Raw genomic sequence first — 17,176 nt, 5'->3', positions numbered from 1 at the left:
GAAATTATGCTTTATGTGGAAAACATATATTTTTAATGCTTAGCACACTATTATCATGCTTCATGCATGCAGTGTGGTACTACCAATTACATACACACATATTGGAAATATGTACCAGTAATTATAACACTTCTTTTCCTCCCCCATCATATGCCTACAGAACTTTTAAGATTTAAAAGAAAGTAACAGATGACCCATTTAAGAATGACAGATTTTCTATTCTATTGTTCCTCATATTTTCTTTTAAAAAGACCTTTATGCTGCTTATCTCAAATTATGACATATGTGAAGGAGGACATAGAATTTAGGAGTAAATCACTTTGTGTTGCTCTGTTAATACATTATTGCCTGTGTAAACTCTGACCCAAAAACATTAATACCAAATTTTGCTTCATTAGACTAAACCATAACATTAGTTAATGAAGTTGTGACATAGACACCACCTCATTATCATGATTCTAGCAAATAGCTACTTCACCATTCATCAAAGACTCTTTTGATTTATATACTTAAATCGCTGGCAACACCAGCAGAAACAGAACTTGAATTAAAACCTACAAACAATCATTTATCATAAATTGTCTTTATTTCCCATTACTAATGCTCTATAATTACTTGCAGATATTAGATGCTCTAAAAATGTATTAAAATAATACCTACCCTAAGTGGAAGCTACGTTACAAGTAATGTATTATGCCAGAAGTAGTGCACATAATAGAGCACACTGTTTAGAAAACGTTACATCATGAGATGATGAATTCTAAGCACCGTGCTGTAAGAGTCACAATGATTAAATGCCATGAGAGCATATGCTAAAGCCAGGTTGTTATTATGAAAGGCTTCCTGTGAATGAGCTGCACACAAAGACCTGTTTTAGCAGAACGATGCCTATATTTCAAGTTCCTTTCCTCCCGGATCAAATCCAATGAAGTGTGTAAAATGGCAGAATTCATGCCTTAAGGCTGCATGCAAAGATCATTAAATATGTCCACAGTAGAAAAGACACATTAATTACAGCTTTTGAAGGGGGTGTGTTTTTTTTGGGGGGGGGGGTAAATAAATTAAAGAAAGAAGTGAGGAAAGCAGCTTTTTGTGAAGGGCAAAGGAAGAGATGAAGGAGTGGAGTATTTTTTTTAAAGACACTTCTTAGTGACAAAAGTCTTTACTATGGCATTTTATCACTCAGAAATGAAGAAGAGAAATTCCTGGACATTTTGACAGGCAATAGTGATTAGCTCAACTGTGTAAGTGGCATTTACAGTACTTAATGTGCATATGCAAGCTGCACTCAAATGATTCTCTGTAATGTAAATCATGAAAAGCAAGAATGATCTTTGCTCAAAGTTGATTAATGTTAGATCATCAATGAACAAAGATAAAATATTAGCTATGTGTTGTTTGTTTGTTTGCTTGTTTGCTTGTTTGCTTGTTTATTTTGTTTGTTTTGGAGCAACTCACTGCCCTGCCAAATGCTTTTTACATTTGGCTTTAAGTTACATGACACACAGGACTGAGTATCTAATAACACATAGCAAAGAAGTGAACATCATCACCTGTTGCTTTAAAGATTTCTAGAATCTTTAAAAAAAACAGTCTGCTTCCAGAAAATTCTACTAAGCAAATATATGCAACTTACAGAAATCAAATATGGTTATTAATAAAGGTATTAGAAATGCCTCCTTAAAGCCTTCATGCTTCTAAATTAACAAACCAAGAGTGCTAAATATATTCTCCACTTTAGCACATTTAAAATTGGGGAAAAAAATCATTGGTTCAATGACAGGTTAAACTTCCATTCAGTTTAGAAGGATTAACTCCATGTAGATACCATTCTATGTATATAGCGTAGCAGCTCAGTAGTTACCGTGTTTCCCCGAAAATACGACAGGGTCTTATTTTCTTTTTACTTACAAAATATGGCCTTGGGCTTATTATAAGGGAGGGATTATTGTTTTGGGGTTGCCGGGTGGCTGCTGCCTTGCAAACTGGCTCCCGAAGAGCCGGGCACAGCCTCAGGGGCAAAGCAGCCATGAGGTGACCAAGCTCACAAGCAACCGCCCGGCAAACCCCCTCTCCAGCCGGGCAGAGCACCATTCACTGATCTAGGGGGTATCCCTAAGGCGCCAAGCCACGTGGTGCTCTGCCCGCTCACCAGCTCCTGCAGCTTGGCATATTAGGGATACCCCCTAGGTCAGTGCATGGAGCTCTGCCGGGCTGGAGAAGGGGGTTGCGCGAGCGCCTGTTCCACCCCCAGCAGGCATGCCTCCTAGCCTCAACATGTCCGGGCCCAGCTCTCCCTGCAGCAGCAGCAGCCGCATTCCAAGCATAACGTCTTCTCTGGTTCCAAACTCCCAAACTTGGCTGTCGAGTCTTCCAGCAGCGGCCGCTCTAGGAGTGCGCTCTATGGTTGTGGGCTGGCTGCTGGAAGACTCTCTGTCTGGAAGACTCTCTTACAGAGTCTTCCAGCAGCCAGCCCACAGCCATAGAGCACACTCCTAGAGCGCCTGCTGCTGGAAGACTCGGCAGCCGAGTTTGGGAGTTTGGAACCGGAGAAGATGTTATGCTCGGAGCGCAGCAGCAAAGGCAGCTGCTGCAGGGAGAGCTGGGCAACTCTCCCCTCCGGCCAGGCATAACGGCATTCCCCAACCTAGCGGTATCCCGAAGGCGGCAAGCAATGTGAGTGCTTTTCTTCCCCCCCCCCCAGCTCCTGCAGTTTGGCACCTTCAGGATATGTCGGTGAGTGGTGCTCTGCCTTGCCAGAGGCGGGGGGGGGCGTTGTCCAGGGGGGTTATTTTTGAGGGTGGGCTTATATTTTTGCTCACGCAAAAAATGTGGCAAGGCTTTAGTTTCAGGACAGGTTGTATTTTCGGGAAAACACGGTAAGACACTGGGGTTATCAACTGGAAAGCCGGCAGCCCAGGTTTGAGACCTGCGAACCGTGCAATGGAGTGAGCTCCTGGTCTCTTCTTAACTCCTGCCAATCTAGCAGTTTGAAAGCAAGCAAATGTGAGTAGATAAATAGGTACCACTTCAGTGGGAAAGTAACAGCAAACCATGACATCATGCTGGCCACATGACTGCACAAATGTCTTTGGACAATTTTGACTCAATGTCCTTGAAATGGAGATAAGTGCTATCCCTATAGTTGGCAAACAACTAACAGAGTAAAATCTGCAGGGATTCCTTACCTTACCTTACTATTCTATATATGTTCTGCCCCTCCAAAGAAGCATCTACTAAATATATGTATAGTTAGTCCTTGACTTAAGACCATTTTTAGCAACTGTCTTAATTATGAAGATGCTGAAAAATATTCAGTCCTCCCACTTACAATTGAGTTGCGCACATGCAACAGCTGAATATCCACAAATCATATGATCAAGGCACTTTTCAATGGGCACCATCTAGGGATCTCATGATGATCTTTTGCAACTTTCCTAGCTGACTTCTAACAAGCAAAGTCAATGGGGAAGCTGAAATTGCTTGACCATCGCATGATTCACTTAACAATCATATTGATTCACTTAACAAATACAGCAAAAAAAGATCAAATAGTTTGGCACAACTCACTTAACAGATGCCTTGCTTTAGAGCAGCAGTTTCAGGGCCAATGTGGCGTTAAGTCAAGGACTACCTGTAATTCATTACTTTCCAGGTTCTGTCCAGAAGATGAAGCTACTGATTTCTTCAAAATACACAATAATCACTTGCAAAATTAAGTTTGCCTTTGCTAATATGTCAAATGCATTGCAATAGTCCAAATGGGAAGCTTTGCTCACAGTTATCCATGCCTTAGTCAACTCCTGTTTGGATTATTGCAATGTACTCTACATGGAGCTTGAAGACCATCAGAAATTGCAACCGATGCAGACAGCAGCAGCATTCAGTACCCTATGGCAGTGTCCCCAAACCTTTTGGGCACCAGGGACCAGCTCCATGGGAAGAAGTTTTTAGGAGGGGGCGTGGAGGGGGCATGGTTACACATGGTGCCTGCATCCCATGGATGGAGCTTTGCTTGTTTGTGCGGCCCAGTTTCCAGCATGCCATGGCCCAGTATGGATCCATAAACCAGGGGTTGGGAACCCCTACCCTATGGTACACCCACGTAGCCCCACCCCTGCATCAATTGCACTGGTTTTCACTTGGTTTCTGGGTGTGATTCAAGTTCTGGTTATCTTCTTTAAAGCCCTACATGACACAGAGCCAGGTTACTTTCAGGACCACTTCTAGCTAATGATTTCTGCCTAGATTAGATTTGAATGTTGCCATCTGATGAAACCTCGGAGGCATGCCTTCTCAGTGGCTGTCCCAATACTTTGGAACAACCTCCTACCAGAGTTCAGAGGAATTGCTACCCTTTCAGCCTTCTGGGATGTGTGAAGACCAGGCTGTTCCCACAAGCACCAGGCTAGAACCGGGGGGGGGGGGGAGTTAAAATTGTGAGGTTGTCTAGTCTGGCACCTGGGAGGAAGGGTATATTTCAATTACAGATTGTTGTGAGCTGCCTAGAGTCTTTGTATGAAATAAGCGCCCCATTTAAATCCTGTAAATAAATAAAAATGGATTTCAATTGAATTGATTACGGACTAGGGAAAAAAGAAACCATTTAAAATTAAACATAACTATTTAAAATTTAAAAATTAGAATTATGGGTAGTTCTTCATTAACAACTGCCTTTTTTAAATGATGGTTCAAAGTTACAACAGCGCTGATAATGTAGCTTTATGACTGGTCCTTGAATTTATGAGTGTTGCACTGTTCCGCAATTACATGACTGCCATTGGCCAACTTCACAGTTGGCTTCCAACAAGCAACACCAATAGAAAAGCCAGCAATAAGTTGCAATTTGTGTTCACAGGGTGTTGCACTTCATTATTGTAGATGATTTGCTTAACAACTGATGTAGTACATCTGGCATGGTCATGTAAGGTTTCACTTAACATCCATATTAGTTAGCAACAGAGTTGCTGGTCCCAACTGCAGTCATTAAGTGAGGACAACTTGTAATACAAGGAGCAACATTTTGATAAAATCTTCCTAAGCTTTAAATGCTTTACAGATTGTCACAGAAGATGTTCCAATAACCTTTGTTTCAAGAGTCAAGATGTGAAAGCACTTTATATATAACCCAACTTTCTCTAACTTGGCAAGTCAATATGATGTGGAAACAAGTACAATGTGTCATGAGAATCAGAAAGGTCCAGGTTCAAGTCTACTCTCAGCCATGGAAACCCCCTGGGAGTTTCAACCTACCTCCTTGGAATTGCTATTATGAAGATAAAATAAAGGGAGAGTTCAAGTAGCTAGCCAGAACTCCTAGAGAAAAGGCAGATCTATAAATCTAACAAATAAATAAATGGCGCATTCCAGACCTGTTGGACTACAACCCTACCTTATATAACATCTCTCTGGCTTCTAAGGCAAGAATTTTTTCCAGCCTTGCTACTAAGGTCTTAACTGAAAATGCTGGCCCTGAATTATGTTTCTTCTCAGCAGTATGGTTCATCTTTGAGATGTTTCCCCATCAAAATCTGGTTCTAATTATTTCAAATTACTCAACTTGAGGTGGTAATTTTCTTTGGAACTATGTTATGTATGGAAAAGGAGACAGGAAAAAAGAGAATACAAAGGATTTGAACCTTTCCTTATCTTATTTGAAAAGCAGATTTGATTAGGGCATTAAGAAGATTCTGTACTTTCCTTGGAGGAAACAAGGAGAAGGCTCCTGATGATAATTTCATATGAGCTTTGAATTGGAGAGTATACATTTTCATTTCTTTCCAAAGGAAATACTGATGAACAAACGTCTGGTGGTTAATTGCTGGAAAGAAAGTACTTCAGAACTGGAAATTAAGGACTGGAGCATTTCCAAAAAAGGCCAGTTATAAGAAGGGGGGGGGAAGAAGTCAGAGTGGATCTTCTGCAACATCATGGAGTTCTCAGCCCTACAGACACCTGCCAGCAATCATCAGCCTCTTTCTCAAAGTTGTCAAATGACCGAAGCTTGCTTTTTTTTCTGACAAAGGATATTGCATAACTATTGTGCATTAAAATTACTACATTAAAAAGATAGGACAAACATTCTGAATTTGAACTGTGTTCAATTTAAAATGGCCGTTTGAACATTAAACAGGCTGAAGGCCTACCCTGGTATATTAAACAGGTGATTTCAGAGATTTCTGGAATGATTTTGGGCTCAAAAGAGTTGAATTCAGAACATTTTTGCATATGTCTATTACTTTACATTTACATCTTGCCTTTCTCCTAGAAGTTCAAATTGGTTAACATGCCATCTCACTTCTTTTTATCTTATATCCTCTGCTATAGGCCTGTCAAACTGAAGAGCTGAGGGGAAAAAAATGCCTTTCTCTGACAAAATTCTTAGTCAGAGAAAGACTTGAACCTGGATTACGCCAATCTAATGTTACCATTTTTTATTACACTATTACCCTTTATTAAAGTTATTCAGAGACTAACCTCTGAAAATGTATTTCAATTTTTGTTGTGTTTGTGTGTGTGTGTGTGTGTGTGTGTGTGTGTTCCAACATAATGGCAGGCAGGATCACTAACATGTTGAATTTTGGTGATGTACCGCAGGCTTTTACCACAAATAAAATTATTTTGGAAGGAAGGAAGACAGTATCAGAGCTCTGTGATATTTCTACATCATGGCTATGTCAAAGGTGCACCACATCCTGATTATTATGGCCCTATGGTAATAGGAAATTCTATAGGCAATTTATATTGGGTTTATATTTCTAAATCAAATAATACCTATGCTTAATTTTGCTCCTTTTTGAAAGGTCTGTCGAATTAAAATAATGTTCCATCTAGCCTAGAATCACTTCTAATAATGGCACATTAGATGCTTTGGGGAAAACGCTTTTCATTTCTTGTAAGTAGCATGAATTATTTGGAGTTCCCTGATTTATAATAATATTCTTGTAATTCTCAACTACTCAATATACAGCAGGGGTAGGTATGGCCTATACGTTCTCAATCATCATGAGCAATGGCCAGTATCAGTCCAAAAATAAATGGAAGGGTATACCACAGCTGGATAATTAAAACCTATGGCTATTACTACAATGTATAGCAGCAAATTCTATAAGTTAAATCAGAATTGGTGCAGATAAAGCCCTTGGTTGTTGTTGCTGCTCATTTAACAGGAAAAAATTACTTTGGGTTGTGTCTTCTGAGAATTAGACAATTATAATTATAATAAAATTTTAGTCTGAGGAACCATTGTGTAAACTTTATTGTTCTTTTAGAAGTACAGTGTGACCTTACATATCTTTGATTGTGCCCCGGATATTAATATCCAAATGCTAATCAATCAACAAAGATGTCTTGAGCAAAGAACTTGTACTGTACTTTCTAAAACATTCAAAGCTGAATTGGGAAGCTGATGGAAAAATTATTCTGAACCCTATTATTACTTGAAGAAATCTTTGTCAAACTGTTCTAGATCACTCAGTACAAGTAATGGCTTTTTAAAATTAGCTCAAAATTGGGAAAAGTTCTAATAGATGTCTTCTCCTACTTGTTAAAAAGACGACCCAAAAAGAATTTGTATAGACGTGCATCCATGCTACACCAATGTCAGTGTAGTAGTATTCATGAACTGGAATAGGGTTTAGTAACAAGGTCAGCCAATGAATAGGCATAGCAACTGGGTCAGACAACGAGGGCTGTTTGGAAACTGAAAAAGTATCTGCTGTGAGAGCAACAAGGAGACAGCTAGGAGCCAGGGCATGGCTTAGCTCTGAGCTCTGAATCTGTGCTGAGCTCAAAACTACTCTGCTGCTCTGAACTGAAACTAAAATTGTTCTCTCCTCTGCCTGTGTTTGCTTGTATTTGCTACTATGTTGGAATTGTTTTTGGTATTGTATATTTACTTCATGTATTATATTATATATAATGAGAAGTTAATGAATCCTGCTGAATCAGTTACCTGTGTGTGCTTTCTGGATGTGTTTCCTGCAACAAACTCTGAAAACCAATCTATTCGAGCTTGGGATTTCATATTCATTATATTAACATGTACCAACTTGTTGCGCCTCAGATATTTTACATCACTAAGTCTTGGAAAACAAAGGGGAGAAAGTGATTATATTTCTGCACTAAAATGTATAGGCAACAACCAGAAGCTAGAAATTGCATATATATTAATCGGGGGTGGAGGTGGATCTCCTTCCATTCAGTGGTGTCCAATAATGGGAGATTGCCTGGACAAATCCCTGTGATTTCCTTGGCAAGGTTTTCCAACATGGCTTGCCACTGCTTACTTCCTAGGGCTGAGAAAAAGTTCAAGTTCACCCAGTTGGCTTTGTGATTAAGGAAGGCAAAACTGAACTCACAATCTCCCAGTTTCTAGCCTGATGCCTTAACCACTATACCATACTGGCTCTCACAAGAATTAGTTTAAACACATGTAAACTGCTGGATTGCCATTACTACATCGCAATGAAAAATTAAAAGTTAAATTAAACTTTTAATTTAAAGTTTAGTATCAACTGAGATTCTGCAACAAAATCCAACAGTATGGATTATGCCCTTGCATCCCTAAATTGCTTTTAACAACAGACCGCAACATGTCAAATTCAGCATCATGCATACCTTGTGTCGTCCCAATCAGAATTCATTCCAGAGAAGGTCCCTCTAACATCAGATGAGTATTTGTAAACCACTAGCAGGCACTGTTTACAAAGTTCAACTATTCGTTGGCAACACTGGAGTTGATCGGCAGTCACGGCTTCTGTGCTTTTACTGAATATTGTCTCCCAAGAGCTCCTGTTGGCATAGAAACAGACATGACCTCATGCTTTTCCGCCACAAATGACAATCTGAAATCTTTACGTGAGAAATTTAGCTACAGAGAAGGAAGTGAATTAATGTATGACCTTGTTAGTTTACAGTAAAGAGCTGGTACTGTTTCACCCACAGTTGGTGGGAAATAGGAAAATACAAATTAATAATTCAGCCTTTGTATTTCAAAGGCCGCACTAGTCAGAGTTTCTGTGGCAGAACTGTTTTTGAGAAGAACAGAGTTTTGGAATGGGAATTGTACAACAAGTGTGCCTTTGAAATCCAGCAACATTGTCAGTATGGACTCTGGAAGGAGCACAAAGGAATTCAGGAGACATAGGAGCTATTTCTGCTCTTGACTCCAGAGTAGGTCCTGCCAGCATGACTTTTGCCCATGGATCACCAGATGATTAGGGAACACGAGAGCTGAGCAAAGGATCAAAGCAGCAAAAAGTATGTGTAAAAATTTCAGTTCAAACTACTCCCCAAAAGAACATGCCTATGATTTTGAGCAATTCTGTCTTGATTAAAAAGTCCTGCATCCATAATCTTTTCAACACTCAGAATATTAAAAAATATGGAAACAGAGAAATGAATATTTTTGAGAAAGTCTAAATAAGTAAACAGCATTAGTAAATTAACCATGAGGAAAATTAATCTACAGCAAGTCCCAAAAAGAGAAAGAGCCTTGTTTTTTATTCAAGAAAAACAATTTATGTGTCTGTCTTTTGTGAGTGTATATACTCTTACCCTGAATTACAGAAACAATTCCACAGCCCTTGGCCATGGCTCCAGAGCAGGCGATTAAACACCCGGTTAAAAAGTCGGTATAAATGTAAACATTCCACATCTGAAACTCTCCAGATATGCTTCAGGACAGAGCGAATACTGACTTTCACAATGTCTAAAACCTATGGAAAAAAATTACATTGACAAAATAAATAAATAAAAGTCAAGGAACAGTTTAGAAAGCACCTTGAAAATTACCTCACAGGTTTAGGATAGATTAATTTTAAAAACAAACAATACACTTTTAGCACTTCACTTATTGCCTATTACATCAACTATATTAATCAAAACCCTTTTTATTTATTCATTTATTACATTTATACACTGTCCAAGGTGACTCTAAACAAATGTAAATTATTTATTAGGCATAAGTCAACTCCTGCCACAACAAAAGGAAATATAAAAGGAACGGAGGCGGCAACTTCTAGAAACCAGAACTATTTCCAGAGGTATAAAACGACTGCTATTAGGAGGCTTCCAGATTCATAAAATTTGACTCCATTGACCATGATTGTCGAGATGTAGCATTTTCTGATAAAGGTTGAATTCAAAGGAAACCGATTCTTCCCATTTGCAACCCAATCCAGCTAAACACAGTATTGATTGGCTATAAATCTTTGATGTCATGAGTTGACCTCTAAAACATTGTTTCAATGATCAGGCTAATGACAATGAAGAGGGTTTTGAATCAGTACATCAGTACCACAAACTGAGAAAAACTGCCTAACTGAAAAAAAAGTAAGTCCGTGATATTTCTCTGCTTCAATATTCACCTTTGATTTCCTATAAGGCTGACACTATTTGCACATTCTATTTTTCTACCTAAAATCATATCCAAGCTAGTTAAATTCTAAGTGAATGCTTTCAAACACAAGGCATCTACAATTCTCATTGTTTTCTGAATATCTTGCAGATGGTTTGAGGGTAAGTTCTTTCATTTGATTACACAGGAAGCCAGTAAATTATGGCAGCACAGGCATGGCTAATATGATCTCTCAAATAGAAGCCGATACTATTCTTGTTTAATTCAACTAGACTTATTTATAACTGTTTCATAGTGAGACATTACTGTTATCAATTTTTCTTATAAAAAATAGACCTACAATTGTTCTTATGGAAGCTTTAATTTATCTTCTATTTATGTACCGTATTTTTATGTATTTGAACAAAATAGGTAATTTTATTGCCCGCCTGGATCCGGCCACGGTTAGCCTATTTGAAGTATTTCTTCTTTTTTGTGGATATGTATTGTACTTTACCACTCAGTAATGTAATATCTGAAGGGCTGATTTCTATAATTAAATGACATACGACAGGCCCATTAAAGGGCCATGTGGCCACTTAGATGCAGACCTGACTGCTGGAGATATATACAGAGCCTTGGAAGAGAAATCAAAACTGGTCACATGAAACCAAGTCCTTCTACTTTAAGACAGTAATAACCTTATTTCAATTCCTTGTAGCATTGACTAGATGTCATAGACCCACGTCTTGCTGCAATTAACTTATCAATTCCAATTTTCTGTAAATGAATGTTGAAGATTCATAGACTTTATACTGGACCAACATGTTCCACTCAACATCAAACGTGGAACTGTAAATATAACGGCATTGCAGAAACTATTTTGCGGCTTTAAGGTGAATTGGCTATGAATTATAATAAAAACTGATCTTAAAGAAAAACTATTTAAGGATGCCTGGACTAGAAACTCTGTATAAAGCAATGGAGAGAAGGATGGACATACCAGGGTGCACAAATGCCTGGAAACCACAGGTAATTTTATACAGAATGCAGTAAAACTGAATTTAGATTCAAACCTTACAGGGACAAAAAAACAATTTTCTATTTGCAGAGATGTTTTGTGTTGCCTATAGTGACTGCATCGTTTTGCAGACATGTTTTGTATTGTTTAAGAACTTCAAAACCTCAAATACCTTTTCCACTAATCTATTGATAGCATGTTCCAAAAATATACCCTTCTTTGAACTTAGCCATAAATTGCCAAGTCAAAATAATGTAATCATAAAAATTATGATCAGAAATCTAATACAATGAAAGCAGGTTTAGAAAATAGTTTCTATACCAACCCCCTTCTATCTTATCTCTCAATTAGCAGAGAAAGTCTGGCCACAGACACAAGTTTTCCATTAGCTTAATCCTTAAAATGGATGTATTATACCAAAGTATTGTTTTGTACTTCTGATTTGTCATAATTGTTCTCAACCGATATCTTGGAAAAACATATATATTTATACCGCCACTTTCTCTTTGATTTACTTCCCTTTTTTGAGCACTTGCCCTTGCTCCTATAAAAAGCACTGGTTTTTTCCAATAGGGTCACAGTGTTACTCACACATTAAACTGCAATGTCGGTGTCAAAGCTAATCTTAAAAACAAGATTAGGTTTAAATACAGGGAAGCCTTACAGAACTGTCTGCTTGCCAAAAGGAGTTAATAGTACGTCAGATAACATTCATTCTCCCGGTATCAGGCATATTTTCTCCAAAAGAACACACTTTCTACACAGCGATCTAATATGTCATCTTGACCTAACCAGTGTATCTGAAATATCACTTCAATCAGTAGAAGAAAGCTGGTGAAATATGATGATTTTTGTGGGGTCTCCTTTCACCATCTACAGGAAAATACAAGTTGGGATGGTTTCAAGCGTGGGACTAGTTTGAAGCCCAATTGTAGGAACAGTAACTTAAGGAGAAATGAAACACCACAAATATTCCTTATTTTTTGGCATGTTAATTCTGGAGACTGTAGGGATGGTGGCATTCCATGCTGGTACATGTTTAGGGGGCAATAGCTTGAGTACTCCACTTTCCTTCTCCAAGAGACGGAAGGAGAAGGAAGGAGAAGGAAAGTGGAAGGAAATGGTCTACCAACAGAGAAGTATACAGAGATGTGTGCAAAAGAACAGCTTTACATCAGTTCTTCCCCTTCCCCTCCCCCACCACGGGGACTTTTAAGGCAGCATGAGTAATTGGATCATAGCCAAGTTCTAACTATAAAAGGAAGATCCTTCTGCACCTGAATATAGATAGATATATGAAGAAGACCCTTCCATAAGGAAGAGGAAGTTGCAGGCAAACAAGAGGAGACATCATAGAGGGGAAATGTCATTTGAAACAAGAATCAGCTACACAGGACTGACAACTGCACCAAAATATTATCTGTGCCAATTGATCGTAGTGTAATTGTGCACCAATTACACCAATGTGTTTCGGAGTGCATAACGCATTGTGGAAGTGCATTTCGTCCTTAATGTTGTGTCTTGATATGCTTGCTTTTGAGAAACCTTATGGTGCAGTTACTTTACCTAGACCTACATTGTGATGTAAAAACTCTGGGTTTAGATTAAATCTATTGTCAAGATGATGATTTCATTATTAAATTATTTATATTGGTTTGAACAAAACATGTTTTTTCCTATTAGGGCTGCTCTTATTTTAATATGCAATTTATTAGCACCACAGTATTACAATTACTGTTAAACCTAAAGATAAACAGAAAACAGAGACATTTCTCTGTATAGCATGTTCCATCATTTTACTATTTTGAAACTGCCATTCTCTTTCTCTGCCTAGGTGGCAATATAGTTACTCTGGAATGTGTCACCTGCTCAGATGAAATGGAGAGACAGCACTGTCTGTCTGTCTATATCCCTGATATCCATTCTTAAAAATATGGAGGACTCCTGAATTTAAAGGTACAGTATTAGCAGGACTTAATAAATGACTAATATGACTAATGACTGAATGACTAATAATAATAGTTCACATGGCTAAGCTAGAGTGAAAACAAGAAGTTGCTTCTTACCTTTCGCTGTTTTACAGAATCCAATTTTATTAACCAATATGACGCCACTTTTGATTTATGGTATTTCCAGTTATCCATTATCTATATCAAAGAGAAAAGAATTAAAGTTAGAAAAGAGAAAGAGGCAGTTTCTAATTAATTAACTACGCATACTATTCATTCTTTCGCTCATTCATTTCTTCTGCTGTCACATGACAAATGCAACTGAATTTGCTTCTCGCCTAGTCGGCTCTTATGAGAATATACATTACCCACCATGCAGGACTAAAAACGTTGTAATCATTAGTGCACAAGTGTGAGGACTGCCTGCAAATTAACCATGAAGCAATAATATCCATGAGGAGGTCAAATTAGCCGATCTCACGAAATCACATGCCCTATGATGGAAAGCTCACCCCTTTTGTACATTCATCATAATGTTACACATACATCTCAGAGAGGTGGAATTTGCAGCTGGAGGTACCTAATGTGATCAAGGTATCTCACCTGCCAGATAAGTTTATCTAATGTAAAAATTACCTTTCTGGATCAGGTCAAGGGCTCACTTAGCTCTGATTGGCAATGGCCAATCATATGCATTCAAAAAACTCACAAACATATTGAGGAAAGCAATCTTCCTCTTTTACTATTGCCCTTTAGCAGATGACATTTAAGATGTGCTATCTGTGATTCAGGCTATAGCCACCAATATTAATTGCTGGATTATCCATGAAGGTGCCTAGTTTCTTTTAAATACCATTTAAACTGAAGACTACTTCTATATCTGATAGCCATTTTGCCTAGAATATGTAAAAAAATTTTAAAAAATCATTTTTCTTTTATTAGTCTTGAATCCCACCGCATATTATTTTAAAGATGACTCCAAATTCTAACACTGTGAAAAAAAGGGGGGAAACCTCCTTCCACTTATGTATATTTTCCTTCCATGAATTTGTATAGTTAAACTGTATCTCCCCTCTCAGCAGATATCATCTCATAATAATTTTGATTAGAATTATTTTTTAATTTTGTTTTCATTCTACTGTGTCATCCCTGGGGGTTGGTCATAAAAACTATACCTTGCATTCCAAATTGTTTTAAGAGTGTTGCTGAACAGCTGGTGCTTTTATTTTAAAAATACAGTAATTCTTTTGGTAAAGATTTGAGGCATGGAATTTCCTTTTTATAGAATGCTTGCCTGTTATGTTGATACTTCATTAATGGAATATTTAATAATATCACTAATATGTAACAATAATGTAGGGGAGGAGTTTCAAATATTTTACTCCAATATTTTGCACTTACATTATTTACTCTGAAATCATTTGTCATTTTGAGACTTATGCGTGCTTCTTTGGAGCTCTTTGCAATCCCATTTTGAATTTGCTACCATGAACAATGAACAGTTTAAATATCATCAAAAAAATCCTGGCTCATATTTAAATAAACTAAAGATGCCCACTCCTCTTCTAAACATTGCTCTAAACTGCATATATCTATTTAGGAATTAGCCATTCAAAAAGATTCCCATTGCTGCTGAATCTGCTAATGCTCAAGTGGAAATTTCTTAAGTGTTCCTAAGTGTACATTTTTTATTCGTTTGGTTTTACAGCTGTCAATTTTGTAAACAGGTATAGACATGCAAGATTTTGGAAACATAGCATGATGTTAACGCATTTCTTTGCAACAGAAACATTCCTTTAAAATACTGCTACTATAGGTAGTTCTGCTGAGTACTATTTCAGTTGTGCCACTAGATGGCACAAATATGTTATTTTAAAAGGAATATGCTGAAAGACTAGCAATATTGATGATAATTTACATGAGAAAATAAAAGAAGTTTCACACACCAAAAAGAAAAAAAAAGCAATAGTGCAACAATATTCTGGTGATAAACCAATCAGGATTAGGATCTAATCTTTCCAAAAGTTATTATTAATTGAAAAGCAGTCCTGTGTAGTAGTTATGGAACATACATAAAGGATTATGCGTCATCGTAAAAGAACAATAAGTTGATTGTGGCATACATTTTTGATCTGCAAATCTGCTTTAACAAAGGCATGCAATAATTGAGAGGATTGATAATTGTAGTCCATTATTTTCTGAAAACCTTTTAGTACCTGACTTTCTAGTTTATACTGCAGCTTCCCCAACATGTAAGCTGTTAGTTTGAAAAAAATATATAGCTCAGACAAACAGGTTACATACTATATATTGATAGTAATTTGCCCTAGAGAAAATAATCTTGTCCATTGCTAGATCCCAAATATTTCATGACTTTAGAAAAACTCAAGTCAAGTAGAAAATCCATCCGTATTCCACATACACCGGGCATGCCAACCCACGGCCCTGGACAACTACTAATGCAGTCCCACAAGATCATACACTTTATAGCAATAGCAATAGCAGTTAGACTTATATACCTCTTCATAGGGCTTTCAGCCCTCTCTAAGCGGTTTACAGAGTCAGCATATCACCCCCACAATCTGGGTCCTCATTTTACCCACCTCGGAAGGATGGAAGGCTGAGTCAACCCTGAGCCGGTAAGATTAGAACCGCTGAACTGCAGAAACAGTCAGCTGAAGTGGCCTGCAGTACTGCACCCTAACCACTGCGCCACCTTGGCTCATGTGATTTATATATCATTAACTTTAGGCCACATATATTTTATATGTGGCCTAAAACAATTCTTGTGCATTCAATGCAGCACATGCATGGACACCCATGATCTACAATGTTTACAGACCGGAATACAGGTAGTCCTCAACTTACAACAATTCATTTAATGACCATTCAAAGTTACAGCAGCATTGGAAAAAGTGACTTATGACCATTTTTCAAGCCTATGACTGTTGCAGCATCCCCATGGTCAGGTGATGAAAATTCAGATGCCTACCAACTGGCTCACATTTATGACAGTTGCAGTGTCCTGGTATCCCGTGATTACCTTTTGTGACCTTCTGACAAGCAAAATCAACGGGGAGGCCAGATTTACTTAACAATTGTCTTACTAACTGTGGCAAGGTAAGTTGTAAAACGGAGCAAAGGTCACTTAACAAACGCCTCACCTAGCAACAGAAATTTTGGGCTCAATTAAGGTCATAAGTCAAGAACTATCTGTACTTGTGATGGACTGATTTCAGAACTTTCAACTTTAATAAAATTTGTATGCCGCCCACTCCCTTGGGACTCTGGGTGGCTCGCAACAAAAATAAAAGCATTTAAAATTTTTAAAAGATACAATTATTAAAATTAATACATCATCCATTCAATCAAGTGGGGCTGGATATTAATCAACAGCCCCAGGCCTGCCGGAACAGCCAGGTCTTCGTGGCTTTACGGAAGGCCGTGAGAGTGGTAAGGGTCCGGATCTCTGCGGGTAGCTCATTCCACAGGGCCAGTGCAGCTACAGAGAAGGCCCTCCCTCGGGGAGCCGCCAACCGGCATTGTCCGGTCGACGGCACCTGGAGGAGGCCCAACCTGTGCGATCTTATTGGTCGTTGGGAGGTGAATGGCAGGAGACGGTCTCTCAGGTAGCCAGGTCCTATACCATGTAGGGCTTTAAAAGTAACGACTAGCACCTTGAAGCAGGTCCGGAGACCAATGGGGAAAAACAAGCCTCCCATTTGGTTTCATCCCAGAGAGGTAAGCAAAAGTATGCAAACTTGGTGCTGAAAATAGGATTCAAGGGGATTTTTCTGTCCCTAAACTGCTTCCATTCCAGTTCTTCGTTGCAAGTACTGTTTTATCTAGATAAATGAGTGCCGGAGA

At 38.3% G+C, this 17,176-nt stretch overlaps 1 protein-coding gene across 1 annotated transcript in view; it reads right to left on the bottom strand.

Moving 5' to 3' along the window:
• The window catches only part of TTLL7 (tubulin tyrosine ligase like 7), an 80,474-nt gene that overhangs the window by 2,564 nt on the left and 60,734 nt on the right, over positions 1 to 17,176 (bottom strand). The window contains exons 19-21 of the mRNA XM_087719391.1: positions 13,427 to 13,507; positions 9,559 to 9,719; positions 8,620 to 8,793 (exon numbers count right to left, since the gene is read on the bottom strand). Of these exons, the coding sequence (XP_087575517.1) occupies positions 8,620 to 8,793; positions 9,559 to 9,719; positions 13,427 to 13,507 (416 nt within the window). The remainder of the gene's footprint in view (positions 1 to 8,619; positions 8,794 to 9,558; positions 9,720 to 13,426; positions 13,508 to 17,176) is intronic.

Source organism: Thamnophis sirtalis, unplaced genomic scaffold (genome assembly GCF_051295495.1).
Source record: "Thamnophis sirtalis isolate CommonGarterSnake01/CBP01778 unplaced genomic scaffold, rThaSir2_p1.2 scaffold_7, whole genome shotgun sequence".
Taxonomy (NCBI): domain Eukaryota; kingdom Metazoa; phylum Chordata; class Lepidosauria; order Squamata; family Natricidae; genus Thamnophis; species Thamnophis sirtalis.
This window is presented reverse-complemented; position numbering and strand designations above follow the sequence as displayed.